Genomic DNA, 27,984 nt, shown 5'->3' on the forward strand with positions numbered 1-27,984 from the left:
CGTTGTGATGATGGTTGCAGGATTATATACGATTTGCATGACTGTTCTTTTTCTTGGCTTCTTCATGGCACGCAATATCGGTGGCGTCCAGCCTCGTCTTGGCCTTTGGTCTTGGACATGGGGCCAGCGTAGGGGTCCCGACGTGATGGCATGGCCGGGAGATGGGGTGATGGGATGGGGGTCTCGGTTATGATAGCTGTGCAAATTTGTGGCTACCGTGCATGTGCATCATGTGCCGTCATGCTATGTCTTGTGTCTCTCGACTCTGGCCCCATTCGCCATCGGTCGGCGCTGTCGTTGCGTGACTTGGCCGAGCTGCTTTACGCGTACGACCGGTGGACATTTCATCGGTAAAACCGCATGGAAACCTGGGTAAGGCGTAGTTTTGATTGCTGTGTTACTTGGATGTCTTCTGCTTTCAACTGTTTTTGCCACGTGTAGGACGTTCCGTGTCCTGTTTTACGTGTCTGCTTACTTGCTGCGCGGCGTCTTTATCAAATATCATGAATGAGATTGTCCCGTCCGGTGTATGCATCGTCCAAACTACCCAGCTACGACTTATAGAATATCACTTTTGCTCCGTCTCTCCATCCAGGGTATTACTATCGTACACTTCGCTGAGCATCCGCCATCTCTTCTTAAAATAGCCCGCCGCGTACCTGCACCCTGTCTGGTCTCCTCTTGCTTCTGACCATGTTATGCGCCGCGAGCCCTGATCCTCTCTTATTTCCTGGGGCGCTTTCCTATACTACCGTTGTTGCGAGATATTGCCCTCGCACGCCGCCATCGTCTGACTGCTGTCAAACCGCCCTTCCCCCACAGCCTCCTGGACGCCTGCCGCTTTAATGACTGAGTTTGCTCATTTTGCGTCATGTTCTCTTCCGCAACAGTGCTGCGATTCTGCTCCTCCGCTTGTCAGGCTGTCTAAAAATATCTTCAAAACTCATATACTTCTTCTCCGAGTCAACGGCATGTCCTCGCACTTTGAACATAGCGCTGTTGTATGCAAGCAAATGTTCATCACGTCGCTTTTCAAGACTCTCCAAGACTTTGGAAAGCTCCCCGTCGCCATCTTCGTTGCTGTCCATATCCTTCTTTGCGCTGCGAATGGCGCTGCGGTACCCGTCGGCTTGGCTCTTGTGATGCGCAGCATCTCGCTGGTGCTTTTGAATGCTTTCTGGCGTTGAGGGAGATACGGGATTGCCACCATTGCGAACATCTCGGAAGACGGAACTGTTCATGGGGGAGAGATACCAGTGTCTTCTGGCTTGCTTGAACTCCCTAGCCTCTTCAGATGTCAGTGGTCTTTCTTTGGACAACTGGATGTAACGCCAGAGTTGCGACCGACCTGGCCGCCTCGTTTTGATCTTCCTGCTTGGTTCTACGCCTTCCATCTTGTAGAACTCCCGGATCATGTAGAGGCTTCCCGTTACGACGACGGGTCCGTCGTCCGCTTTGCTGCACGCCCACTGCACTCCGTTGCCAATATCGGGCTCACCATCGTAAATGCGAGACTCGTCCTGGATTATCTGTGTGGCCACACCGCGGCCAAGATCGGCAGGCGCAGGCGGGGGATCATTGGGACCTTGGGCGTACTCGACAATTGCCAGATTGTCCTCTGGACGAATCAAGGTCTCAATGATTTTTGAAAAGGGCTTCGATTTGCTGGATGATAGTCCAATGACCCATGTCACTGGCTCACTGGTCTTCCGGAGAGATCCATCTACATACTTGGCCAGGGCCTCCACTCCCAACATGTTGTGAGCTCCGTCTACTAGTACTGACTTTTGACGTGTGCCATCTGTAAGTCCCGCTACGGAGACTTGCTCCATTCGTCCCGGCAACTGAGGTTTTAGTGCTAATAATTTGTTGGGGTCGATGTGAAGATGAGGAAACAGGTTTCGAAAAGCTAGCGTCGCGCAGAGCAGGTTCTGTTGCTCATAGTCCTGTAGTTTGAATCTGTCTCTGTCGAGGGATTCTATGAAAGGCAGTGCCTTGGATGATAAGCTGACTTGTGTTCCCACAGTTCGCGCGTGGTCTCGGAGAACATCCATGACAGAGGAGGGATTGGTGTGGTCCACAATACATGGTACTCCGGGACGCATGATGCCAGCCTTGACTTTTGCAATCTCCTCAATGGTATTGCCTAGGTACTCTTGGTGGTCGAGGTCAATCTTGGATATGACGGTGACTGCCTTGTCCTTCATGGCATTTGTGGCATCCGTGGCCCCGCCCATACCAACCTCGACTATGCCATACTGCACGTTCATCTTGTTGAAGACACGAAATGCCGCGGCGGTTTCGAGTTCAAATGGCGTCAAATCACCCGGGTCCTCTCCAGCGGCAAACGTCCACCCAGAAGAAACTCGTTTGTACGCCTCCTCGACATGTTGAAGCTCCATGTCGTACATGCGCTTGTTTATGTACAAGCCGTTGATTGTGATGGCGTTGTGACGCTCTGGTAGCGCCGGAGAGATGTACGTGCCGTGGCTAATGCCGGATAGTTTGAACATGCCGGCGAGCAACGCACATATTGATCCTTTGCCGTTGGTGCCGCCGACGTGGACACCAATCCATTTTTGCTCCTCTGGGACAACGCGACTGATGCGTTCCAGCCCAAGCTTAATGTTGCGATTTGCCATGGCCGATTGCTTTTGGGCGGGCATGACGGCTCTGATGCGAGCTAGAGCTCTTTGAATGTCTCTGGCTGCCGGCATGGTGCGGCAAGGAGCGCTGGTGGGTGAGAGCAGCAGCCCTCACAATTGACGCGGGCTATGCCGACAGGCTATGAGAGACGAAGTAAGCACCTCATCAAGGCCAGCGTCTGAAGGGAACCTCTCTGGTTGCTGAGGACAGGATGGCTGTGGAAGTCGTTGAGCGATGAGCAAGTTGGGCCTGGAGCTTTCCAAAAATCGGTTGACGTTGGATGGGCACCAGCCACAGGAGCACACGCATGAGCCACACTTACTTGCAGGGGTCTCGCAGGACCCATATGTGGCCTGTTTCAGCATACTCGATGGTGACTTGTGTACTAACGGGTTTCAGACTATCCTCAGAGTCTGAATGTTAATAAACATGTTGACAATACATGCGTGGAAAAAATTATCATGATGCTTCAGGCAAAGTCACAAGCCCCGTCGCAATTGCAACGGCGCTGCCGCTACTCCGTACAAAAAAAAGTCAAGGACAAACAGGGCAGATGTCCACATCCCCTGTCCCGTCCACCTTCGACTTCTCGGAGCGTTTCCCTCTTGAGCAACCATCTCCATCACCATCTCCATCAAAACTCCTTCCCGTCTTTTGCCATCACGCGCACGCGCCCATTCATCGCGAGTGAAGTCCCCTGTTATTCTGCGAGCCGCAGATATCATTCAGGATTGTTATTTCTGCATTTTTTTGCTTTTCAGATTTCCTCCAATTTCAGGACGCTGCACATTCGCTGCATTCGCTTCACGGTGACAGCATCATTCGATCGCGTACCAGCCTGCAGCTTCTCCCGCTCGTTGCTCCATTTCTCGCAGGCGCGCATTGCGAAACACGACAAACCTCCTCCTCTACACGGCCGGAAACACGTTGAAACTGACCAGACGGCATTATGGGTTTACCGTAAGTATTTCCTTCAGCAAGACTCGCCAGTCAAGTAGTGTCCGGTCGTAGAGATGAGCTTGTGACCTGGGCGCTCGTGCATCTGTCATTGTCCTTCCATCTCACGTATCATGTATTCATCCCGTCCTTGCCTTTACCCTCTCTTGCGGTCTTCCGGGCGAATGTCTCCCATGCGCGTACAACACTTTGTAACGCATTGTGCCCAACGCGTGTTAGATGTACCGTTAACCGCGGAATTGCATTGTTCCTTGCTCCAGCCTCCTGTTGCTCTTCCCATTCAACACTGTCTAGTTCCCTGTACCATTCAGAGCCGTAACTGATGCCTGGACCTCAATAGCCTGTTTGTGGAACCAGTCGAATCAGACTTGCCCAACAAGACTTCCATTAAGACGGGAGCCACCTCTCCTCCGCGCTCCTCCTCGCGACGCCCAAGCCGATCAGAGATCCGCGATCGTCGCAGCGGCATAAGACGTGCGGGTGTGCGAATTTACAATTCGGCGCAGCGAAACGTGCCGCGCAATGCGCGTGAACGATTGCTTCCATGGGTTGAATCGTCGTCATCCAGAACCCAAGATCCAACCGACGCCGCTGCAGCAGACCGTCGATCAGGTATCTTTCGTGAGGTGCTTCGAGAGATGAGTGGGAGTGATGAACGTCGCAGGGAGCGCCTCGAAGAGCGCATGAGTGCGCTATTCAACTCTACTTCAGGGTCAGCGCCTCCGGAACACGAAAATATGTCTGAAGGGGTTGATCTCGGGTGGTGGTCAGCCGGAGATGGCTCTCGTTTGGCCCATGTGAGACGGTCAAGAGTGGTAGGTCGTTTCCTTTACAGCTACATAAGTATGTACCTACTTAGGTAGTCTACTTATGTTGGCAAGTGAATTATTCACTGATGCGCCCGCAGCACGCCCCTCAATCCCAGACGAACCGGATTGCAGACGGCCCTCTGCTTCTTCCGCCCCGCAGAGCACATCCTCGCCAACAGCAGGATATAACCGCTACTCGCAGCGGCGATTTGTCGCCACTTGACCCTTATTTACTTCGCAGCCTGAATGCCCGTCAGATGATGCCTAGTCGACGCGGTGCCTTGGGTATGGATGGCCTTGGTGACCGAGAGAGAAGCCTGAGCCCGGAAGGATGGGATACACTTTTGTCCACGCTGACACCAGATCCACAACCACCAAGCGCAGGCTCGTCCTTTGCATCCGTAGCAGCTTCCCAAACCGCCGGACCGTCATCAGGTACACCTACCTCGGCTCCGGACATTATGGAGGAAGCACTTCTGGATGCCCCCTGCGAATCGGGATGCGAAAACTCAGACTTGGACATGGATGATGCGGATTATGAGCATCCTGATTTCGCGCGTATCCGGCGAACTCGACAAGACAGAAGGAACTTAGAATTAGTGCGGGCAAACCGACTTGCCTTGACCTCGGGAGACCCTAGGATGGAAACCACGGGGCATCCCACACCTGGCAGCCGCACAACTAGACAAATTAACACGGCAAACGGGCCCCTTACCATATACGAGTCTTCCGGGCGACTGGGTCAAGCAATCGAGCCGACTCGCCTGTCTCGACCCTCCACTAACAACTCGCCAGGCGTCTGGGTCGGCCAGCTCTCAGTCGGGGCTTTAGGTCAAGAAGACGGCGACGCTGACGGGCCCAGTCAGAACCCAGAAGACGCTACGTTCCCTACACAATCCAATGCAATGGCCTCGGAAGACGACTGGGCGGGCATGCAACGCATTGTGCGAAGCCTTGCCCGGAGAGAAGACATCCCCGATGAGTGGTGGGCTGATGCTGGTCTCAGCCGCACACTCAGACAGGAGGAATCTAGTACGACGAGCAACGGTACTATGCGTCAGGGCATCTAAAGCATCTATCTGTTTTTGTTACAGGCGTAATGCATGGGCTTCAATTTGATGATGAACACCAGACAAAAAGGGGTTTATATGCAGACCAATGAATCGGTGGTAGATATTTTGATATTGCGGAAGTCTTGAATGAGGTTATGATTGTATTATATATATGCCGTCAGCGCACGAGAATAGTGGCGGGATAGAAAAAGGGGGCATTGAATGGTCGGAATAGCTGGCGAAAGCGGAAATGGGAGTGAATATACCGGCAGAACTTGGCATGGAAGTTGGACCGCAGTCTCTTGAAGGTGCCTTGGTTATATCCATCAGCATAGACGGGATGACGGGTGTACGGAACAAGACGAATTGGATGCGGAGCTCCGGTCTGTGTCATTGTTTGTCGTGATGCCATTGGCCCATTGGCCTCCTTTGTCCAAGTGACGTTGCACAGAAGATAAAGCAGCACCAGTTGATGTTCCGGCCCTATGACCAGAGATGACCAGAACGGCGGAGGCGTCAGTAGGGGAGTCGATGTCAACAGCGAACTCGGGCGGCTGGCTCTTCCGCGAATTTCCAGACGTCCTCCCGTCCAAGCAGACTGTAACTATGAAGTATATACCTGGAGACTGTTTCCCTTGCACTTGGAGCTCAGCGACGTCTGGCGTTCCTGGTATCAGCACAGCAGGCCGCGCAGTGCGTCCGGCACCGCAAGTAAGAACCGCGTGTAACCATCCAGCCTTGGGTTCAATCACACCCCCTCCGCAGTTTTGATGCCTAACTTGATGACAGGTATGAAAACGCCTTTGTAGCTGGAGAGACACGTTTCTTTTCCTTTTTCCCCCTGCGAAAAAGTAAATAAAAATAATTCAAAATTCAAATAAAAAGACGCCATTCATGGAGACTGCGCCTGCACTTACGGCAGCCCCCATCATCAACTACCTGGAAAATAACCAAGAGCTTTGTATTTCCTGAGGTATTGAAACAGGATCCTGGATGGGAGAGCGAAAGAGAGAGAGATAATGTCAGAGCAGATGAAACACTTCCTGTGCTGCGGGAGAATTTTTCGAGACGCCCACGCGCTGGAGCAGCACGTTCGCGATTCTCCAAACCACAAGGTGCCGGGCGTGGCCGGCGACGCCAAGCCGCACTCGAGCACGCAGCCCCTTGGCTCGACTGGATATTCCGACTCGAGCACTCCGCGGAGTGCGGGTGCTGGGTGCCCCTGCGGCGGGATGGTTGCTGGCGCAAACGGGCTCGAGGCCTGGGGCCACGGGGAGCTCTGCGGCCCAACGGCAAGTCACGATGTGAGTGTTGTTTAGTACATGTTTCGCCGTGCTAGAGACCGGGGAATTTGGGGATTGGGCTAATTGGGAATACAAGCCGTTGGTGAAGAGTCTCGCGCCGATGTTGGAGCCGGATGAGCGGCTGAGATGCCGGCCCGTGACGTTTGTGAAGGAGGGGCAGGCCAAGGAGAAGAAGAAGAAGGGGACGGGGAAGGGGAAGGGGAATGGAAACGCTTCTCATCGGAGCTATGGGGTGTATTCTGGTTCCGGACAGTGGTATTCTGATGTTGGTGATGATCATTCTCTGTGTGATAAGGATTGCGGGTGGTGTGGACATTGCGCCGAGGGAGTGCTGTATTAGGGTCCAAGGTCTCTTTGTTTTTTCAATCTTCTTTTGCGGTTCATCAATGGCATTCCACTTACCTACTAGGTGCATATGTATCTACCGGGACACGTCAACATTGTGCCAAGCCAGTCGGTGCATGTATAATTTGATATTGAAAAGGCAAGTGCGTTCAATGTTCCTTTGGTACGTGCACTGGCGTGTGGGTCCCCCCCGGGCGCAACCTTGAGCATCATCAAACGTCAAGTCTGTTGGGATCAAGGCCTTCCGCTTCATCTCGCGTTCTGCCTTTCTCTCCCCAACTTGCCTCTATCGATTCTCACTTCTCTTGCATCCGCGCGTGCCTTGCCGTGAACCATGGAGCGGGTGCTTTCCCTCCCAGAGCTTTTGGAGAACATCCTCCTCCACCTCGACATGACGACACTGCTCGTCTCCGTCCAGCGAGTTAGCAAAGCATGGAACAAGACCATTGCTTGCTCGCCCGCCTTGCAACGAAAGCTGTTCTTTCGGTCCATCACTGCTGAACAGCTACCTGTATTTCGTGAACAGCTCATGGGAGAGGTCGAAATGGCGGGCTCGGACTATGAGTATCTCGGGCCCGCGCTCACCAAGTTGGTCCTCAATCCTCTTCTTGTCAAGAAGTTTGGCTTCTGCTTCTTCGACACTGGCCCTGCATTTGGCTACCATAGAGGGGCTGACTGCTTTTACATGTTGCCATGGAGTCCAAATCGTCGCGAATTGATTACATGGAATCGTCGCAACAGTACTCCATTGCTGCAGGTGGGACCACCCAAACAGCTGGACGAGGCATCTTCTCAACTGGGAGAAACACGTAGAGCTCGCTTCACAACCAGGGGAGCTAGCTGGAGACGCATGGTGGTATCGCAACCAGCGCCCCCAGGTATTGGCTACTTGACGCAAGAACTGACCCAGGAACTTCAACTACCCAACGAGCGTATTGGGGAAGCATTCATCCCGGCTGTGACGCCGGGAGAGGTCCAAATGGGCCAGCTTTACGATATGGTCCAGTATCACGCAGGGCACCACAAGTCTGAATTAGCTGATTTCCGAGTCATATGGGAGCTCCCCCAGACTTTTCTAACTCAAAGTCTGCGGGAGCCCATGCGCCAACTCCTTGGCCAGACGACCTTGCTGGTATTATTCGCATTCAGCTATCTTGCCTCTTATACGGAACCGGAAAACGTTGTTGATTTTGACTCAGCCTTTCGCTGCGAGGAGTTCTTACTGCCTGACTTTGTTGTGGAAAAGTCCCTACGTTTCATGAGAGGTGAGCCAGACTGGAAGGGTATGATCTCACCATCGCACAAAGGTCCTCCCATATACTTATAGCTCTATTGGACGATTCAAAGAAAGCATCAGGAAGAACAGAGTGATGCCGTAAATGGAACTTTGGCCGGCATCGCCAACCTGAGGCTCTGCGTTGATGCAGATTCAATGAGGTTACCACAATATATTTATTACCGCCAACAAGAAGGAAATCCGCTTCATATTCTAACTGTCCACTATGTCGGAGGTCTCCTCTTCTACGATAACGTCGTACTCGTCCATAGTCGCTCCCCTCCACTTCGGCCAGTTGGGTGACCTTTGGGCCTCGGCGTCTAAATAAATGTGAAGCGGATCTCTTTCTTGTTGGCGGTAAATGATGAAACAAAAGAGAAGGGCGGCCCATGGCTAGCCAAGCTAGTATGTAGCTGTTGAGTTTACAACAGCAATTTACACAGTGGAAAATAACGGTATTTTGGGAGGCTTTTTAGGGCCTCAATTGCTAGCTTTATTGATGTTGTTGATGATGAATGGTCTGGATTGAATGATGAAAAATGCCGCAAATTTGATCCCGGCCCTTTTATACCCGGTCAGAGGCCCCTGACGATAACCCTCAAATTTATCCCTTTATGACTCGACAGTAGCGTGGCCTATGTTGAACCAGAATTTCTTCAAGATGAAGCACTGGCGGATGCTGGAGTGCTTGGTCGAGAATTAACCTGCAAGAAATTTAGTAGGCGGCCAAAGAGCAGTTGGTCTGAAATGTCTTGGTTTCTGACTTACTTTGACCGCAAAATTGCTTTCTTTGTCAAGTTTTTTCTCTCTTCTTCGCCGCAATGACTTCTTTCTCTTGCCGTGTGGCCGGCGTGGGTTGAGATTTTTCTTCCCGAATATCATCCATATTATCAATGATCCCTGCACAAGTAGGTCCCAGCCTCTTCAGGCCACCATGTATTATAATTCGAGGATCGAGGAATGTCCCATGTGTCTTCTCCTCCTTCACATTGCTCCAGTCTTGACCCATGGCTCCCTCCAAGAATCCAAGCGTGAAAGCGACCCAGTACAGGGCACTTCTTGCATCTTTAACACCCGGTGGGCGTCGAAACTCGACCGTTCCGCACTCCGAACCCAAATGCTTAAAGTTCCAGGACACATACTTGTTCTGGAAGACGTTCATGGGATCAGCGCGGGGAGCCTGATCCGGTCGAACTCCTTGAAGAGGGGTCCCCATGTAACTGAGGACATGTTGCTGTACAGCTCCGCATACCGAGGAGCGCAGCTTCCTTTCTGGAAATTTGACACCGCCCATTCGTTATCTTTCCGGTCGGGGGGGACGGCGGCCGTGACGGCGCGGTCAAAGTACGCGACGGCCTTCATGATGCTGTGTAGCTGTTCGGGTTTGTACCCGTTGCCTTCCCGAGAAGGGGAGACGTGCACGTGCATCGAGCAGCCTGTCGTCAGCTGCGTCTCTCCGATCCTCTGAAGGGTGTGAAACACTTTCGTAATTTCTCCTTGCCAGTCGGTGTTGGTTGTCATGCATCTGGACACGAGCTCAAGCCTCTCTAGGTTGTGGTCTTAGTAACAGTTCGACAGCCGGATAAACATGAAACAAAGCAGGAGATGAGATATTCCAAGAAATCATGTATCATCAAGTATACTAAAATATACCCCGAATACGGTGTAACACACAATATACTCTGATATGGTATGGTATACCACACACTGTAGAGTAGACTGCGGTATAGTCCAATATCCCGGAACATACTCACATATAGTATACCGCACGACTACGACATCATGCAATATTCTGTATGCTTCCGAAAGTGGCGTGTATCTTTCTGCAGGGCGTACTTACAGAAATCCGGCCTCTCATCTAGCGTGGGCTCGTCCATGACGGACCGCATGTCGTAGCCTTGCGTCGACACCCCGGCTTCGACACCAGCACCGGTCAGTTCCCTGGCGATGGCTAGCCGAAGAACATTTCGGTTGACCCTAGCCGGATTTGTCTTCTGGCTGTGATCGAGCCCGGCCGTCCACCCGCTCATGTGCTCCCGGATGAGCGCCCCGTTGGGCTTGAACAGAAGTTCGACCTCGATGCCGAAGGCTAGCGTTGACTCTGACATTGCGTATATAATATTCAAAAGATAAGGCGTTTTTCAAACAATAATGATAAAAGACTTTTTGCCCTTCAGGGGACAAGTGTATAGTAGAAGGAATAGGCGACTGGGTTGAATCCAAGATTCCTCCAAAAAACCAAGGCCTCCAACCATCTTTATAGTCGTTTCTCCTTCTCCAAGCAAGAAGCTTTGATACCAAATGCCATGCTGTTCAAGACGAGGCCAAATACCGTGTTCAGAGTTCCATGCTTCCAGCGTTGGCCGAAGCCTCGAGGCTCGCAGGTTTATTGGCATGCCACGTCGGCATGATATCGTGGATTCGTGAAGCCCGACGATTGGACGCTCACGATGCCGAAATGGAAGCCCTGGCTCGCCGACGCCCCGAGGTTCCTCATCCTTATGCGCCGCGGCACCTGTTCTGGCGCTGTCTGCCCTCGCGATGCCCTCGCCCCGTCCGTCCGCGCGGACTGCTGGGCCTTCCATGGCCATGGCGGCCGCTGGAAATGACACATCCCTTCGTCGTTGGCGATTCGACGGCGCAGAGACTGTTCCAAGCGCGCTACGCGCTTTGCTATTCGACTCGGGGAGGGCGTGCGGGTTGCCATTTTCATGCAGCCGCGATAGTTACACGGGAGTTCAGGGGCGAAACGGCCGACGGGTCGCACGACTGACCCTGCCGCATCGCTGCCTGCAGCGGCGTCCACGCACATGATGAGCGTGCCAAGGCCGGCGGCGGCGGGTGTGTAACTTGTGTGCGGCGTGTTCAGAGCTTGTGTCGGGGGCATGTTGAGGAGAGCTGCGGTCGTGATGGTGCGGGGGGAGGGAGGCCGCTCTCCGAGCCCGGATCAAGTTGACGAGTTTGCGCTCCGCGTGGGAATGTCTGGGTAATCGTGTGGCTCGTGCGAAGGCGACGAGCTGGCCTGGCGTTGTATGTATGCGGTTGGGCGGCGGGCATGGACCGTTTGCGCGTGTCTGTGGCCAGTTCACGAGACGGCTGCGGAACGTGGATTTATGCACACTGATGGCTGGCCTGGCCGTTTCGTCTGATACGACTACTAGACTAGTAGCTTACTTTGCTTGTCAGAAGCGGCTGACACCTGGCAATTTCCAATATGTATATCTGATATATATGCGGCGTCGCAACACTACGAGTACGGACGAGAGCGATGGCGAGACGTTGATTCTCGGTGACGCGCCTACGATTTTACACAGTTCCTGGCTCATTGTTTCACAAGGCGGCGATGAGGGAGGCTCAGGGCATCTTGTGCGAGAAGATACAAACTAATAGGACCTAGGAATATTTGGCAGTTTCAACTCGTGTCTTGACGTAAACATACAGTGTAGGTGGTATCCGATCCTTGTCAGCACAAAACTCGTCTTCATTTTTCAAATCCGCTCCGTCACAGAAAACTTTAGATTTCAGGGTTCTCTATATCCTCTAAATAACATGTTCACTCACTTGACGGTAGAAGCCGGCAGGCGAGTCAACGACTCCATAGCAGCCTTGGTGTAGTCCTCCATCGACATGAGGGCAGCGGCCGAAAACTACGACTCCATTCCGACCTCGGCCGCGCTGACGTTTCGCGAAGTGGTGGCTCCATCCTATACGCATCTGAGATCCGAAGCAGATCTTGTCGCTGGGGACGGCATGTCTCCGTACTCTCCGCCCGCAGATTGAAAGGTATCCAGGCAAATGCCGATATTCGGGCGGCCAGCTCTCTGGGATATCTCCCACACGTCTTTCCATCCCGCGGCTTACGTGGCCCAGCACCAGTTTTCGTAGGCGAGGCGAAACCCCTTTTCCACCAGCATGCCGGCCGGCTAGCGCAAGTCCTCGGCGTGCTGGTCCAGACATGGCGACGCATCTTCTGCGTCGATTGAGCCTACCTGCAAGTAAAGAAGTCAGTCGTCTTCTTATCAAACTGGTCCATGGTCGTTCTCGTCAATGGTCCTTCCTTCGCTGTCGCCACCGTACGTCAGTATATCCAGCATAGATATCTCTATCCCGTCGCATCCAGCGCTGCGAATTGCTTCCAGCTTTTGGGGCAGTGTCGCATTGAAGTATGGCGGGATACTGCACGAAGCAAAGAAATGGGAATGATACAGCCTTGATACTCGATACCCATGACGACAAATTAGCATGTTTTCCCTGAAAGAGTCTATACTGGATTCAACTCGTCTCTAGCATTATTTTATAATGGGACGGGGAAAAAAAAGGTAACAACATACGGCTAGCCCTTACGACACCACAACATCATGGTGATGCATGCGGTCCCGTACGCGACAATCGTGTCATGGAATCTGGCGATACACGGCAATGACTGCCTAAGCTTCCGAATTGACAACACGCAGCGTATGAATTTGTCGGCTGTTGGGAAACTCCAACTTGTTTGTATACATAAACGTGCAGATCCACGCGTGTTGAGTGTCATTTCCCATGACTGAAATTTAGCTATCGTCACTTTCCCATATCCAACAACAAACCAACAGTGGCCATGGACGCTCAATCAGATGTAGCCATGAAATTCAAGAGAATCGGCATTGTTGGCGCAGGGAACATGGGGTCCATGATGGGTTTCGCCTTTTCCGAACTTGGCCTTGACGTCTCGATTTGGGATGTCAAGAGTGCCAACATTAATGGGGTCTTGAGCAAGCTCAGGCCTGAGCCGAACGAGGGTGACATCATTATGGACGGCGGCAATGAGCACTATCTAAATACAAAGAGGAGGCAAAAGGAATGCAGAGACATTGGCGTGGACTGGATCGGGATGGGAGTTTCGGGCGGCTATCAGTCGGCGCGCCACGGACCAAGCCTCTCGCCAGGAGGAGATAATGCTGCGTTGGAAGAAGTCATGCCGCTGCTGGAACTTTATGCGGCCAAAGACCCCAAATCAGGCGTGTCGTGCGTATCGAGCATTGGACCGGGCGGCTCTGGTCATTTGTAAAGATGGTGCACCACGGCATCGAGGTCGGCATGCTTTCTGCCCTCTGCGAGGCCTGGGGTTTCCTCAACACCGGCATGGGGCCCGACTACCATCAGATTGGACAAGCATTCCAGCAGTGGAACAATGAAGGGGAACTGCATGGCACTTTTCTTGTCGAGATTGCCGCAGATGTTTGCAAGGCAAGAAAACGTGACGGCGGCTACGTCCTCGACGACGTGCTCGACAAGGTCGTGCAAGACGGCGATGCTTCAGAGGGAACGCCATCATGGTCAATCGCAGAATCCGCCTCGAGGCACATATCGTGCCCGACACTCGCCGCGGGACTTTTTTTCCGCACTGCTTTAGGGAATCGCCAGGAACGGCTCAAGGTCGCCCAGAGCGTTGCCATGCCCCCGCCAAGGTCCTTTCAAGACATGATGGACAAGGACAAGATGGTCCAAGACCTTCGCAGGGTCGTATATTGCGCCTTTTGGCGTCGTACTGCCAGGGGCTGGAGCTGATTGCGCGGGAATCGATTGATGAAGGCTGGAATATCCGTCTGTCCGGATGCATTCGAATCTGGCGCGCGGGGTGCATTATACAGTCAGAGTTCATCGCCGACATACTGGAGCCGTTCCTCAACATGAACAAGACGCCTACAAATGCCAAACTCGACAGCCGCGTCGGGCGGGAACTGCAGCGCAACTATGGCGTACTCAAGGATATCGTCTCTCGGGGGCTTGCGTACGACGACTACATACCTGCCCTCTCCGCAACGCTCGAGTATATGAAGTGCAGCGGCGGGACGATGCTGCCGACGAGATTTGTGGAAGCTCAGATGGATTATTTCGGGGCTCACTCATATGACAAGGCTGGTGTGCCAGGCGAAGACCCTGGGCCGGTAGCAAAAGGCGCACATGACTACGAGTGGAAGCCTGCTTAGAGTGTTCATGTTAGCCCAACTCATTTCTTGACTAACTTGGTCCTATAAACAAACATATCCTGAATAATGCGTGTGTGGAACCTGACTAGAGGATGGACCGAGGACGGAGTACTCTGTAGTAAAGATGGATGGAATATGGCATCTGCAAAAGCACGCCCGACGACGCCCAGGACAAACCGAAACAGGGCTGGCCTCGAAGGAGACATGGTGCGGCAGTCGGCAAACGAGGTTGCTTTTCTCCAAGTTGACGGATGGATATCGGGTGGGGGGCGTTGATGTGTCTGGCTGCAAGGTACCGACTAATCATGATTGATCAAATACCAGCACCACTTGGCCATTGCATGGTCTTGCATGCCTTGCATGCGCGCCCACACCGTTGCCGTCAATTCGTTTTGGCCGTTGCAACTAGTACATACGTACGTAGTCTCTCGCATGACATGGTGCTTGATCCGGCAATGGCTGAAGGCTTGGAGGCTTGGGCTGCAAGGAAGAGGAAAAGCTGATGAGCCAATCTTGTCTTGCTGGGCAACAGGCAATTGGACCATGCAACATGGAATGTTGACATGGGACATGGAAGCCCCAGATCAATTAAATTGCATCGTGGTGGGCACGAGACGCCACTGGAGCCACTGGAGCCACTGGACCTCGCCCGCATTGTCAACCAGACGCAAGCAGACTGGAGCTGGAAACCGGCCCGTGAGCCTTCGGGCGCTGTGCACTGGCATCCGGAAGCACCACACCAGCGGTGGACCCAGCACTAGGCAGTAAGTCGGGACATCAGGGCGTCAGGCACCAGACCGGTCACCACTTGACCCTCCAGTCCGCTCCCCTCCCTCCATCAATTGATGATCCATCCATCCATTCTCCGACCCCATCCACATTGAATCCCCAAGGCCGAATTGTCTCTTTTTTTTTCTACGTGCGCCAGACGCTTTGCCTGTAAGACCAGCCTTGCTTCATTCCAGTTGCCAGTTGACATGTACATGCAAATACTAGCTAGACCGCCGTGCGTGCGGTGCCAGGGTGCCTCGTGCTGTCATCCCGTCCCACTCGTCCGCCCAGCTCTCGAGTGCTCTCACCCTTGACCCCTCCGTCCAGAGCTACTTCAGCCCTCGACAGTTTCACTAACAAACAACAACAGTCCGGTCCGAACCAGCCCTCCCCCCCCTCGCTCGTCAGCCTTCAGTCTGCCATCCCGAACCGCACCTTTCGACGACATCTTCTTGACCGCCTCGTCGGCTTTGTTCTGCGAGTCAATCACTACCAAGGCGCATCTGTAACGATATAAAGAAAAGAAAAGAAACACACTTCGCCGTCTACTCATTCCGTGTTGCTGCTGCTGCCCGACATCCAGCAGCTATTCCCTTCCTCGCTTCACACCGAGTCGATACGCGCAGCAAACGACCCATCGCCGCCGGTTCACGGCCAAAGTGAAAGGAAGATAGATGATCATATAGCCTCGCCCCGGTACCGCTCCAAATGCCAATCCGACCTGTTTCTTCCATGATCTAGCATGCGACAACCGCGCTCTCTCCAAAGCACGACCGTCTCAATATCCCGACGTCGCCTTTACCTCAGCCTGGCCACAACAGATATTGTGCAAGACACCATAGATTGACGCCGGCGGCACACACACTGGGGCGGTGAGATAACCACCACTCAGAGTTATGCCGCCCGAGCGGCAGTACCACGCCAACAATGGCAATGGCCGCCATGCTGGTCACGCTGCCATTGTGGCCACCAGAGAAAGATCCGGCGTGCCTGGCACCCCATCCCGAAAGGAACGGCAGCGAGAGAGTTCGGCAGTACAGGATCCCGGACTGAAAGACTATGTGCGTTAACCCGTTGTAGGCATTGCCTCTATTTACTATTATTGAAAAAGAAAACTTGTCAAGGGCGTGATTCTGGCAAGGCTTTTCAGTTCAAGCTCGGGGCTGACCATTTCATAGACGTTAGGTGAATGTATTGGTAAAGGCGCGTTTGGCTCCGTTTACAAGGCCTTCAACTGGAGTACTGGCGAAGCTGTTGCCGTCAAGCAGATTAAGCTCGTGGATTTGCCAAAGAGCGAGTTGCGGATGATTGAGGTGCGTTCAGCCTTCTGTGCCGCTACGTTGGCAACGAGACAGAGATACATACTCACATCACGGGGGAATTAGAGCGAAATCGACTTGCTCAAGAATCTTCTTGTAAGCACCACCAAACCCAATCTTTGCCATGGCCGAACCTGTCTAACATGTGGGTAGCATGACAATATTGTTAAATATATCGGCTTCGTAAAGGCAACCGATTGCCTCAACATCATATTAGAGTACGGTTTTCTGTTCTTGGAGGTGGTTCACGACGACGATGCGTGAAGCTTACAGTTAGCTAGATACTGCGAAAATGGCTCATTACACTCGATACTCAAAGCCTATGGCAAATTTCCCGAAAATCTTGTCGGCGTCTACATGACCCAGGTTCTTCTAGGTCTTCAATACCTCCACGATCAGGGTGTCATCCATCGAGATATCAAAGGTGCCAACATTCTCACCACCAAGGATGGCACCGTCAAATTGGCGGATTTTGGCGTTTCTACCAGCACACTAGCAGGAGGCCAGGATAAGGAGGCTCAGGTTGTTGGCACGCCATACTGGATGGCGCCAGAAATTATTCAACTCTCTGGCGCCAGTTCCGCCTCTGACATTTGGAGCGTTGGATGTACCGTCATCGAGCTGTTGCAGGGGAAACCACCCTATCACAATCTGGCAGCCATGCCAGCGCTCTTCGCAATCGTCAACGACGACCATCCTCCCCTGCCCGAGGGCATCTCTCCTGTATGTATCCCACCTGGCCCCCACCCGTCCCCGGCCTTTTTTTTTTTTTTACTCACACGGCTCAGGCTGCGAGAGATTTTCTCATGCAATGTTTCCAAAAAGACCCAAACCTGCGTGTGTCAGCTCGCAAGCTGCTGAGGCATGCATGGATTGTTGGCTGCCGCCGTGCTGAAGCACCAGTATCCAAAGCGCCAGACAACTTCAACCAGGCTGTCGAAGAAGTAAAGCAGTGGAACAAGGCCCTGAATTCCTCCGAACCTGCACTCCGGTCGTCTACAGGGTCCGATACCACTGGGATATCGTCCCGGTTCATCGGTGGGACCCCTGGCAAAGGCTCAATGGGACTTGCTAAACCCAGGCTTGGGGTTGAGGCTTTTAAAACTGCGGAGCAGGCAGGTACGTTTTGTTATTCTTACAATCCCGACGGGCATAACATTTTCCCAATAAGCTATACAGTATATATCGAACCCTCAGCGTTCGATGCCTTGGGCTAGGCTAACCTTGTAGCAGATAGCGATAATTGGGATGATGATTTCGTCACTGCCATCTCACCAAGCGCATTGCATCTTCCTCACCTGAAACCACAAGACAATTTTGGGGGTCTACTGTCAAGCGACAAGCTCAAAGCATTTGCATCTACAAATGACTTGAGAATAGATACTGACAACTACGACGATGATTTTGAGGGCGAGTTGCTAACTATCAAAGGCCCCGCCCACCAACGTGACGAAGTTCAGGAACAGACTCTCCGACCAATACATAAGACGGCAGTCCCGAGTACAAATGCCAAGTCCCACCAACGCACCAAGTCTCTGGGAAAGGCAATTGCACAAGTGCCTGGGTCCTCTGTGCCCAGGTCCCCATCAAAGGGCCACTTTGGCAACAAATTTGAGCTGCCTCCTCGCCCAGACGTGGTATTTCGAGAACAGAGTGTGGAGGATTTCTCTGACTTGTTTGTGGATAATGATGAAGCCTTTAATTACAGAGTCAACAGAGCAGTCAGAAGGGTGAGTTCTCTATTTCAAGAGGTTTTGTTTTCCCGCCCATCTATGACTAAACCTTGTAAACCAGGGATCTCGCGCCACCGATGCACCGCAACTCTTCCATCCATCGGACTTGACGACCCTTCCCCGTTCCATGCAGGCTCCCGACGGTAGTATCAGGAAGAGGCCGCCTTCCCGGCCGTCTGTACTCCCTGACCGGCCCATGCGTCGCACTCGCTCATCTATAGAGATACAAAAATTCGCCGAGGACGATGACGAGGACTTTTCGGATGTGTTTGGCGCCAGTGACTCCATAGCTGACAAGGAGGAAAGCGAGCGTGGCTCTGAGGATGGTGGTCTGATGCTATTGTCAAAGATGTCGAGCAACTCCTGGCTTGGAGACGACGAAGAAGAATATGACCCATTTGCTTCCATGGACCCTGGTTGGGATGAGATGGACCTCGAAGCAAACATTGCAAGAGACAGGCACGCTCGTCTGGCAGAAAAGGTTGAAGACCTTGTCAGTTCACTCAAGACGACCGAGGCCAACGATACCCTATCCGAGGTGTCCGAAGACTTGGTATGCCAACATTGCACTACATATTTTATTTCATCATCGGGCAATCGCTAACTATTGACCAGCTGGGCTTATTATGGGAAAACAAGGAAGTGAAGAACTTGATCATCAGCGCGCACGGATTACTACCGATTCTGGAGATTCTCGAGCCGTGCACCGTCAAGAGCAGGCAGTACATGATACTGCAGCTACTCAAAGTCGTCAATGCGGTAGGTTGATGCTTGCAGCTTTCCCCCGTGATGCAATGCTAACTATTTGCAGATTATTCTCGACGACGTAGAAATTCAAGAAAACCTTTGCTTCGTAGGTGGTATACCCATCATTACGAAATTTGCAGCTCGCCAATATTCCGACGAAATTAGACTTGAAGCAGCTGCTTTCGTGCGACAAATGTACCAAACCAGTACCCTGACCCTTCAAATGTTTGTGTCCGCCGGTGGTTTGAATGTGTTGGTCGAATTTTTGGACGAGGACTATGACGGCGCCAGAGACTTGGTGCTCATCGGGGTAAACGGCATCTGGAATGTCTTCGAACTACAGGGCCCGACCCCAAAGAACGACTTCTGCAGAATCTTCTCTAGAAGCAAGATTTTATATCCCCTGGCATTGGTGCTGCACCGAGTTCTGGATGAGGAAGATGAAGACGAGTTGGGCGAGCTCATAGAGGGGCGGATTGTCAACATCTTTTACCTCTTCAGCCAGGCAGAAAATTACGTCAAGGAGGTAGTGGCTGACCGGCAAGTCCTCAAGAGTGTGCTGAAGGATCTACGGCGCATGACGCCCATCCACCAGGTAACGATGCTCAAGTTCATCAAGAACCTGTCTATGCTATCAACAACGATTGAAACCCTTCACTCAGCAGACGCTATAGAATTTCTCATCGACCTGCTTAGCTACAGCATGAAGAAGGGCCAGAAACATTTCCGGGAAATATCTAACCAAGTACTTAATACGTTGTTCAACCTCTGCCGGCTCAGCAAGGAACGTCAAGAAGACGCGGCCGTGGGAGGCATCATCCCCTTGCTTCTGCGAATCATGCAGACCGACCGCCCACCCAAGGAGTTTGCTCTGCCCATCCTGTGTGACATGGCGCACTCTGGGTCCAAGGGGCGGCGCTATCTGTGGCAGAACAAGGGTCTTGACTTTTATGTATCACTATTGACCGATCAGTACTGGCAGGTCACAGCTTTGGATGCAATTTTAGTATGGTTCCAGGAGGAGACAGCCAATGTAGAGAATCATCTCATTGACGGCAACTTTACGCGAGCAATCGTCAGCTGCTTCAGCACGAACAAACTAAACGCCTTTGATTCAAACTTGCTCGAGCCACTTCACAAGCTGCTGCGTCTCAGTCCGTCAACAGCGTCTTCGCTGGCCAAACCAGAAATGTTTGCTGGCATTACCCAACGGCTGGGACACAAGAAACCTGTCGTGCGACTGAATCTGCTGAGACTTGTCCGTATCATCATGGACGCCTGTGAGCCCGGCCTGGGCGGTGGCGATGGATCTCGCACTCTCAATAGCAGACAAGTTCGGTCACTCATGGACTCAATCCAGACACTAGCTGAGACTGACTCCGCCGTCCTTGTCCGTAACCTAGCAGCAGAGCTCGTCAAGTCTCACATCGACAGCAGCTCGGGAATGCTCCTCTTGCGCCATGACAGCGGCGTAACATCCGCATCATCGCAGGTCAACCCCGCATCGTCATCGAGAAGAGGCCCCCGCCGAAACACCAGCTACACTCCTCCCAGTCTCCAATCATCCATATCAATGCCGCAAACGCCCACACACCGCAGCAGAACCAGTCTAGCAAGCAACGCAGGCGCCTTCATCGAAGTCGCCGCCAGCCCTCGCCGCACGGCAGCCGCCTCGGCGCTCGAACGCGACGCCATCTACTACCGCCCCCGTAGCCGTGACAGCACAGCCGGCTTCGTACCAACCAGCATCCCCCGCCGGGTCAGCGGCGACTCGACGTCGTCCATGAGCAGCTCCGCGACCACTGGGTCAGCCGGGCCCTCCTCTAAGAGCCGCCTCCCGCGCACTTCGCTCGCCAGCCGCCCCTCGGGTGCTCCATTCTCCGTTCTTAGAGGGGATCCCGCTCCGCCCATGGTTGTCCGCAGCGATAGCAGCGCCAGCAACAAGGAGAACAGCGCATCTGGCAACGGCTACTCCATGGCGAGTATATCGCGTCCAGGCTCGTCGCGCGACGGAACGGCTGCAACTGCCGTGGCAAGTGGACCCAAACGACGGCAGAGGGCGCCAAGTGAATTGAAGTGGTCTAACAGTGACGCAAAATGAACTAATGGGACATGAGTCGAAAAAAAAAAGAAACGTGCATATATGAGCAATGACAGCGAGAGGATTGGGGGACATGTATATATAATTTTTGCTCGATTGTACCCCTTGCTGGAAGGGCTGGCGGACAGCGGACAGCGGACAGCTGACGGTGCATAGGTAGGATTTTGCTTTGTTTTTGGGAAGGGCATGCATCAGCGGAGGTGTACATGATTATCAGGAAACATATCAAGTCTCTTTTTTTGTCGCTTCAATACGAACCCTGCCTGGTGACAATCGCGGTACATGTTGGGTATGCCAGGGACCAACGTTGGATATTAGGTCCTGGGGACACCGTATGGAGGAACTTGATCCACGATGGCCATCCACGTAGACATGTAAACACGTGGCTCACACACACTTGCGACAAAAATTACGTGACCACTGTATTGTGGCTCTAGACTAGAATATCAAGAGAGACGTTCTCATATTTCCCCTCACCGCGGTCCCAACGGCTCCGGGCCGTGCCTTTCGCTATCTAGCAGCCTTTCCTTTGCAGATAGATGCACATGCTGCCTTAAAATCCCCACAAGCAGAACCGAACTGAGCGAGACTGTAAAGCAATGAATGATCAAGGATGCACAATGAATGTAACAGTGGGTTCTTGTTGATGCTAAATCTAACAATGCCAGCAGGCTGCGAGTCCAGGTCTCTATTTTCCAGGAACCAACTTCAATAACAGAATCGTCGAATTCTGAATCTGTTCTGTTCAAGAGACAGCAGACCATGATCGATTTCGCAGCAACAAGTCCAAAATTCCCAATTTCCCATATTAACTATTTTTCTTGTTTCTTTGTGTCATGGGCATGATCAATTTCCGTCTCCCTTTCTTCTAAAAGACAACCGAATAACACTACGGGGCATGCCCCTGATAAGTCGTGACGGCAGAGAACGCCTACAAGGAATGACGATGAAGTGAATTAAAAAATAAGTGAAAATATTTCTGTGACGGTTCCGTGGAAACCTGAAGCGTCGTTGCAGTCCCTCCGACGATGCAAATGAGCAAGTTTCGTCGTTGGGCCGTCCATAACGGCGAGAATCGGAAGGCAAATAAAAACGTATAATGTCATTTGACCGAGTCAAATATGCAAAAATAAAACAAATCCGCAAATCCGAGAGCAATCGTGATCAGAGTTCCGGGCGCGTAAAGTCGTGAGAATAAAAAATGGAGCAATGAAAAAAAGCCGTGTGGGTGAATATCAAGTAGACCAATTCTTGTCTCCTCACGGCTCAAGGGTTCAAGCCACGGGTGTAGCCTTGCGCTTCTCGACACTAGTTAAGACCAGCCTAGGGGCTTTGCGGTGAGCGTCAGCCGCCTCCTGCGTCTGCGGCGCACGCAAGGCACCGTTTTTAAACACGGTAGCAAAGGAGCTGTTCTCAGCCTCAAAGAGAGACGTAGGACTGTTATTGCCGGCACTGTCAACACCTCCTCGAGTCTTTTGGCGAGAGCTGGGTCGGTCAGAGCCAATAGCTCCCCAACTGCCGCTAGCTGATGTCCGAGAGCTGGTGCATTCCTCCTCACCAGCTAGGCTTCCCGAGCCGCTTCGTCCAGAATCTGAGTCGTTGTCGGTAATTGGAGAACAGGAGTCTTCAGCAGTCTCAGAAACAGGGCTCATGCTGCCGACAGAGCTGCTCGTGCCCTTGCGGCGCTCCAAACCAGCACGGACGAGATTATGCACTGCGGATCGACGCGTGCGAGCAGCAAAGTTCTTGCTACCCTCGTGCTTCGCGGTGGGCTTGGAGATGAGCTCATCCAGTGATGGAGGACCCCGTGGCTGTCGCGTTGGATGCTCGCCGGCGCGCGCCTGACCAGGCCCATAGCCTCCAGTCATGGGTGTTAAGGGGAAAGAGGCTGTCTTGGGGCCCGCGGACTTGGGGGCATCAGCAGAGGTACTCCCTGCAGCCAAAACACTGTTGACGGGTGCAAGAGATGAAGCCTTCTTATGACCACGGCGGAATGCGTTGGCAGATGGGGGAGGCAGGGGCGTCACGTCCGAGGGCGAGTCGTACCGCTTGGGAGGAGAGCCGGAGCGCAACATCGACTGGTGGGTCTCGGGAGGTGGTGAAACCTGAACTCGCGGGGTTGTTTGCTGAGGGGACTGTTGGTATTGCTGTTGTGAGAGGTGCTGCTGGAGCTGGAGCTGGACTCCATTCTGAAGCCCGTTATTGAACGTGGGCGACATCGGTTGGTCGGCATAAGGAGAGCTGATTTGGGCTCCTGTGGGAACGAATGCATTATCAACGTAGTATTGACCAGTGACGGGACTGTAGTAAACCTGCTGACCCTGGCTGATGGCAGCTTGTACCCCCAGCTGCTGCTGCAGGTTGTGGAGCTGTTGCTGCTGCTCGTAAAGAGCTATTTGCTGTTGGGTAAGCTGGGTACGCTGGGAGCTGCTGAGGTTGAGCTGCTGAAACTGCTGAGCGGCGGCTTGAACGTTTCTAAGTTGCTGCTGAAGTTTCTGCTGCTGTTGAGCAAGGTACATGTTTGTAGCAACGAGTTGAGCGTAGAGATTGGGATCCATATGCTCCTGGGCTTGTTCATCAATGGGAAGCTCCGGTGGCGCAAGGACCTGATCGACAGTGTATTGCTGGCTACCCATCATGTTCTGGTAAATACTCTGCTGGTTGCCGTACTGGGGAAACGCCGTCTTAGGAGCGGTATTATAGATGTTGTCTTGGCCATAGCCGTGAAGATTGGCAGCCATGCTGCGTCTGGCGTAGTGCTGAGTACCATTTGAAGCAGGGGTTGTAGGACCAAACGTGGCTGCAGTCGCCGATTTGGGGGCTGTTCGTAGACCGGCAAGCAAATGGGAGCGGCTTGTACGAGGGGTAGGAGCACCACCATCCTTACTAGCGTTGCCCTGCTTGATTGTGTCGAAGGAGAGAGGCTTGATATTTTGGCTGCCTCGACGAGAGGCTAGTCCGCCGGCGGGCATAGACAGCCCGCTGGCCGAATTGAAGGAGTTTGAAGTCATCTGAGCGAGACCGCCTGCGTCCATTGCTCAGAAATAGACAAGAATCGTAGTCGTGGACTAAAAAATCGAAGGCCGACGACCGGAAAAAACTTGCGAGTGTATGTCGATAAAGAAGAACAGACCAAGATCCAAAGAATTAGAAAATGAATAGCGGAGTGGCTTGCAGCTGGAGGTTTGTGATGCCAGGTGGTGCCTATCTGCGAAACGTCTCCACAGGATCACAATACGGAGGATTGATAATCAACGCGGAGGGGCAAATAAGACAATTGGGATCTGCAAGCGCGAAGCTGACAAGTCGACGTAAAAAAAAATGTGAACAGGAATCCAAGAAAAAAGGCTGAATGTGAACAGGATGACAGACGATAGTTACTTGTGTTTTTTTTTCGCTGTCCCAAGACTGAAAAAAAATGCAACAAGATTAAAACGGTAGCAAGATCCAGAGGCTGATGATGAAACAGAATACAAGGGAAGGGAACGAACAGAAGGAACGAGACTAGAAGACAAGTTGTCTGGTTTGTTCCTTCTTGATATTATATCTCCGACAGGAACGTGTTGTCTCTTCCTGCGTAGTAGCTACTTGAGCCGGGAGCAGGAGAAGGGCAAGGTCAACTTGATGGACTTGGAGATCGGCACAGGCGTCTCGAATTCAAGGAACGTTGTCGCCAGTAACTGAGCTTGTCTGAAGATATTTGCAAGATTTTGTGCTGTATTGTTCGGGTATTGGTGTACGAGTGCCGGATAATCAGATTGCTGCGTTCTAGAATTGGCCGAAATTGAGGACAATGAAGGTCTACCGGTGAGGTGGAAATGAAAAAGAACAGTTGCGGGTGCTCAAGAGACTGTGACGACGACGATTGCAGTAACGCCGAGGGAAGTTCGGACCAGTGGTGTGGGCGTGCGCGTCAATGCTCACCAAACGACCAAGGTGCAGGGCGTGAAAGGTGCGCGTGTTGTTCGTGTCGACAAAGCAAGGAGCGGCCGAAAATAAAAGTACAGAGAATCAGCGGCGAAGGACCAAACCAACAGACAGTATGATGCACATGTAGGAGTGTGTTGCCGTTGCTTGTTGCTGTGCTTGTTTCAAGGTTGGGGTTGCCTTCCCAAAGAATATCCGGATTGTGCGCGTAAAAACAAAAATTCCCAACTTTTTGGCTTTTCTTTCCCAATCTATCAAGCTTCTTCGTTTTTTTCTCCTTCTTCTTTTACTTTGGCTGTCCGAAAATTTTGGCGATGTCCAGGAGCTGGATTCGGAGCCCGAGGTCGATGCAGAGGTGAATGTGGCGGCGGGCACAAAATCGCGGCGTGCTAGGATACGGGAAGCGATGGAAATTAAGGACGGAGACAAACTCGAGGAACGAGGCTGAAATACGACGAGCGAAAAGAGAACGGCGGGTGGCGGACGAGACGGAGGGAGAGAAGAGAGGGAGGAGATAGATAAAGGTGAGTGAGGTGGATGGGATGGAAGGAGAAGAAGCAGAAGCCGAGCAAAAGGGGAGTGGAGGATCCAGGAAGAAAAACGGTTGACGATGGATGGCAGTGTGACTGGGGCTCCTGGGCTGCATGGAGGCATGGAGGCATGGAGGCACACAGTCGGCGGGTTGGTGGGAGGCGAGGCGAGGAGGCTCTTGCACGTCCCAGGCCGAGTTCATGCTCAGCAGGCCAGCCAGGTGCCAGCAGGGCCCAGGTACTCGGTACTTTGCCAGCTGCCGTGCGCCTCCACGCATCGGCAGGTACCTGGTCCAAAGTGCGGCAGCGCGAGCACGCGCCGGTTGTCCAGTCATGTCGAGATGGCCGTCCCGCAGCCACAGGTTCCAGCCTGAGGTCAATGGGAGCAGGAGCGCTGCTGTACATTAAGCCAGCAACCTCAGAGTCAGGCACCGCAGCTCTGCATCAAGCACTCCAGCGGCCCCGAGCCACCTGGAGCCACCCTGGCCACTTGTTCCATAAGCACAATGTTCTAGCGCATGTTTCGGCGTATCAAAACGCTGCAGGAGCCTCTGGACCCCTCCCCAACACCTCCTTGCCACTTCTGCGTCCAATGGACACCACGTCCCCGTCACGCGCGGGTGCCCGTCTCTAGCCAATCATGAGTCGCACGGCTCAAGGTGGCGCCTTTGCGGGGTTCCGGCCTGCTGTGAACACAAGGTAAGGGGGTCAGTCCCGGTCCTACACGATTGGGCTGGCCGGGCCAACGTGGTCACTTTTTAGCGACCAACGAGGGTCCAGTCAGACGGCGCTTATGGGCCAGTGAGTTTTAAGTGACCAGTCGTACTGGGTTGCCAGGCGAAGACGGACAGGACGTGTTGCGCTGTGTGGACGCCAGGCGGGGTGACGCGGGTGGCAGGTGTCGACCTTCCAGCTCAGCAAGTTCAGTACATGTACTACTCCGTACTCCGTACTAGCAGCCACATTCCTCCCTGCCGCGTGCTGTGCCCTTTGTGTCTCATCCATCGCAAAGGTACCTGCCTGCCTACCTAGGTAGGTACCGCATACGAGTGAGCATAAATTAATGCACTCAACTGCCGCTGGCCAACATACAAAGCCCATGCGTTTGTTCATCGTGCGGTTGCCGAGCGGGTTTGAAACCAGGTTTTACCTTCTGAGCATGACTGTTCATGCAAACCGGATGTCCTTGCTGTCCTTGTTGGAATCTGCCGAGAACCCATTCGATTTTCCCAGGCCGAAACGCAGTCGTCGATCAAGACTCGGAGTCGCGCCGAGATGGAGATGAATGGCATTGATCCCACAGGGGTTGCGGGGTTCGCCGCCCCGAAGTTCGAGCCAAGGTGACGTTTTCGTCTTCGCAGCACTTGACTCGATGATAGTTGTGCAAGCAAGTTCCTAGGTGCGCTGTTGTGCAGGGTTTTGGCCCGTCGCGAAGATGTGCAACTGAATAGTGTGCGAGCACCAAGTAACAAGGGGCCGCAACGCATCAGCAAGTCCATGCGCAATATAGAGGTCAATCGCAAAAGAGTCGTCAATAAAGTCAAAAACCATGTTGCCATTGTCATGCAAAGAATAGAAATGCACGAGGGACATGGACGCGTAGCAACGACATGGGTCTCGGTCTAGATTTGCCAATATTTGATTGTCGCTTGCATACCTCTAAGTACTAGGTACCTAGGTACTTACCTGAGGTACCTGGCGTTCGGGACAGTCGACACACGAGCATACTACCTATGTACTTAAGTAGTAATGTATCAGACAACCAGGGTACGGCGTGTGAACACGATGCCTGCACATGGACACAAGAACACATGGACGTCGTGCTTGGTGCTTTGATATTGTACGAATCGCTTTCTTGTGCGCATCCAAATCAGGCATTTAGACATGGGGAAAAAATACCACACAATACTCTGAACAACTGTGCCTGGTCCCATGCGTCCCATGCACACGGCCTGCTTGCCGTGATTCGCCAGTGTACGCAAATGCGCGGATCAACTCGGTGCTGCAAAACCACCATCTATCTGAAAAGCAAGTCCTCTGTTCTTGTAAGATCGCACGGAGCAATACGGACTACTCCGTACCCCGTAGATTAATACTCTCGGGTCTGGTGTTTTCTTTTTCTTTTTACCTTTTCGTGCACGAACATTCAACCGTGGCTACATTGAGTCAAGTGCCCGGTGAGCTTGGGACGTCGCATGCACAGACCCCAGACACTCACAACTACATACCTTCATGCTAAGAAAATGCACTGCCGAATTCAGGAGTGGTTTTTTTCCCATTGTGTTTCTATGGCAGTCGCATACTACCTACCTAGGTACTTACCTACTTAGTAGGTAAGTACTTAAGTATCTTAGGTAAAGGACTAGGTATAAGTATGAGATGACGTTCTTAAGTACTAAGGCATCTTGGTAAGTACCTATACCCCGTATGCGTGACTTCAATGAAGCACACTTGTGTGCCTTGGGTGGCTCCTTCCCAGCTTGACGAGTCTTGATTAG

The 27,984-nt window shown here is 52.7% G+C and overlaps 10 protein-coding genes across 10 annotated transcripts; 6 read left to right on the forward strand and 4 right to left on the reverse strand.

The window, feature by feature from the left end:
• Positions 1–869: 869 nt before the first annotated feature.
• Positions 870–2,717, reverse strand: G6M90_00g078650 (uncharacterized protein; the record flags this gene model as incomplete). The annotated part of the gene is made up of 1 exon (XM_014689757.1): positions 870–2,717. The coding sequence occupies one exon, from the start codon at positions 2,715–2,717 to the stop codon at positions 870–872; it is 1,848 nt and encodes a 615-aa protein (XP_014545243.1).
• Positions 2,718–3,595: 878 nt separating this feature from the next.
• G6M90_00g078660 (uncharacterized protein) lies at positions 3,596–5,482 on the forward strand (the record flags this gene model as incomplete). The annotated part of the gene is made up of 3 exons (XM_014689756.1): positions 3,596–3,606; positions 3,944–4,418; positions 4,511–5,482. The coding sequence occupies 3 exons, from the start codon at positions 3,596–3,598 to the stop codon at positions 5,480–5,482; spliced, it is 1,458 nt and encodes a 485-aa protein (XP_014545242.1).
• A 1,001-nt stretch (positions 5,483–6,483) lies between these two features.
• On the forward strand, positions 6,484–7,108 carry G6M90_00g078670 (uncharacterized protein; the record flags this gene model as incomplete). The annotated part of the gene is made up of 2 exons (XM_066131091.1): positions 6,484–6,768; positions 6,845–7,108. 2 exons carry the CDS (start codon positions 6,484–6,486, stop codon positions 7,106–7,108), a joined length of 549 nt encoding a protein of 182 aa, XP_065987124.1.
• A 339-nt stretch (positions 7,109–7,447) lies between these two features.
• Positions 7,448–8,440, forward strand: G6M90_00g078680 (uncharacterized protein; the record flags this gene model as incomplete). Its single annotated transcript, XM_014689755.1, has 1 exon — positions 7,448–8,440. One exon carries the CDS (start codon positions 7,448–7,450, stop codon positions 8,438–8,440), a length of 993 nt encoding a protein of 330 aa, XP_014545241.1.
• Positions 8,441–9,547: 1,107 nt separating this feature from the next.
• On the reverse strand, positions 9,548–10,497 carry G6M90_00g078690 (uncharacterized protein; the record flags this gene model as incomplete). The annotated part of the gene is made up of 2 exons (XM_014689753.2): positions 9,548–9,825; positions 10,230–10,497. The coding sequence occupies 2 exons, from the start codon at positions 10,495–10,497 to the stop codon at positions 9,548–9,550; spliced, it is 546 nt and encodes a 181-aa protein (XP_014545239.2).
• Positions 10,498–10,775: 278 nt separating this feature from the next.
• G6M90_00g078700 (uncharacterized protein) lies at positions 10,776–11,276 on the reverse strand (the record flags this gene model as incomplete). The annotated part of the gene is made up of 1 exon (XM_014689752.1): positions 10,776–11,276. The coding sequence occupies one exon, from the start codon at positions 11,274–11,276 to the stop codon at positions 10,776–10,778; it is 501 nt and encodes a 166-aa protein (XP_014545238.1).
• A 1,710-nt stretch (positions 11,277–12,986) lies between these two features.
• 6PGD (6-phosphogluconate dehydrogenase, decarboxylating) lies at positions 12,987–13,436 on the forward strand (the record flags this gene model as incomplete). Its single annotated transcript, XM_014689751.1, has 1 exon — positions 12,987–13,436. The coding sequence occupies one exon, from the start codon at positions 12,987–12,989 to the stop codon at positions 13,434–13,436; it is 450 nt and encodes a 149-aa protein (XP_014545237.1).
• A 29-nt stretch (positions 13,437–13,465) lies between these two features.
• On the forward strand, positions 13,466–14,358 carry 6PGD (6-phosphogluconate dehydrogenase, decarboxylating; the record flags this gene model as incomplete). Its single annotated transcript, XM_014689750.1, has 2 exons — positions 13,466–13,870; positions 13,924–14,358. 2 exons carry the CDS (start codon positions 13,466–13,468, stop codon positions 14,356–14,358), a joined length of 840 nt encoding a protein of 279 aa, XP_014545236.1.
• A 1,667-nt stretch (positions 14,359–16,025) lies between these two features.
• On the forward strand, positions 16,026–21,029 carry sepH (Cytokinesis protein sepH; the record flags this gene model as incomplete). Its single annotated transcript, XM_066131092.1, has 10 exons — positions 16,026–16,190; positions 16,308–16,442; positions 16,515–16,544; positions 16,602–16,666; positions 16,730–17,171; positions 17,237–17,567; positions 17,682–18,178; positions 18,243–18,734; positions 18,797–18,940; positions 18,993–21,029. The coding sequence occupies 10 exons, from the start codon at positions 16,026–16,028 to the stop codon at positions 21,027–21,029; spliced, it is 4,338 nt and encodes a 1,445-aa protein (XP_065987223.1).
• Positions 21,030–22,303: 1,274 nt separating this feature from the next.
• G6M90_00g078740 (uncharacterized protein) lies at positions 22,304–24,064 on the reverse strand (the record flags this gene model as incomplete). The annotated part of the gene is made up of 1 exon (XM_014689748.1): positions 22,304–24,064. The coding sequence occupies one exon, from the start codon at positions 24,062–24,064 to the stop codon at positions 22,304–22,306; it is 1,761 nt and encodes a 586-aa protein (XP_014545234.1).
• Positions 24,065–27,984: the final 3,920 nt, after the last annotated feature.

The sequence above is a fragment of the Metarhizium brunneum genome, chromosome 4 (assembly GCF_013426205.1).
Source record: "Metarhizium brunneum chromosome 4, complete sequence".
Taxonomy (NCBI): Eukaryota; Fungi; Ascomycota; class Sordariomycetes; order Hypocreales; family Clavicipitaceae; genus Metarhizium; species Metarhizium brunneum.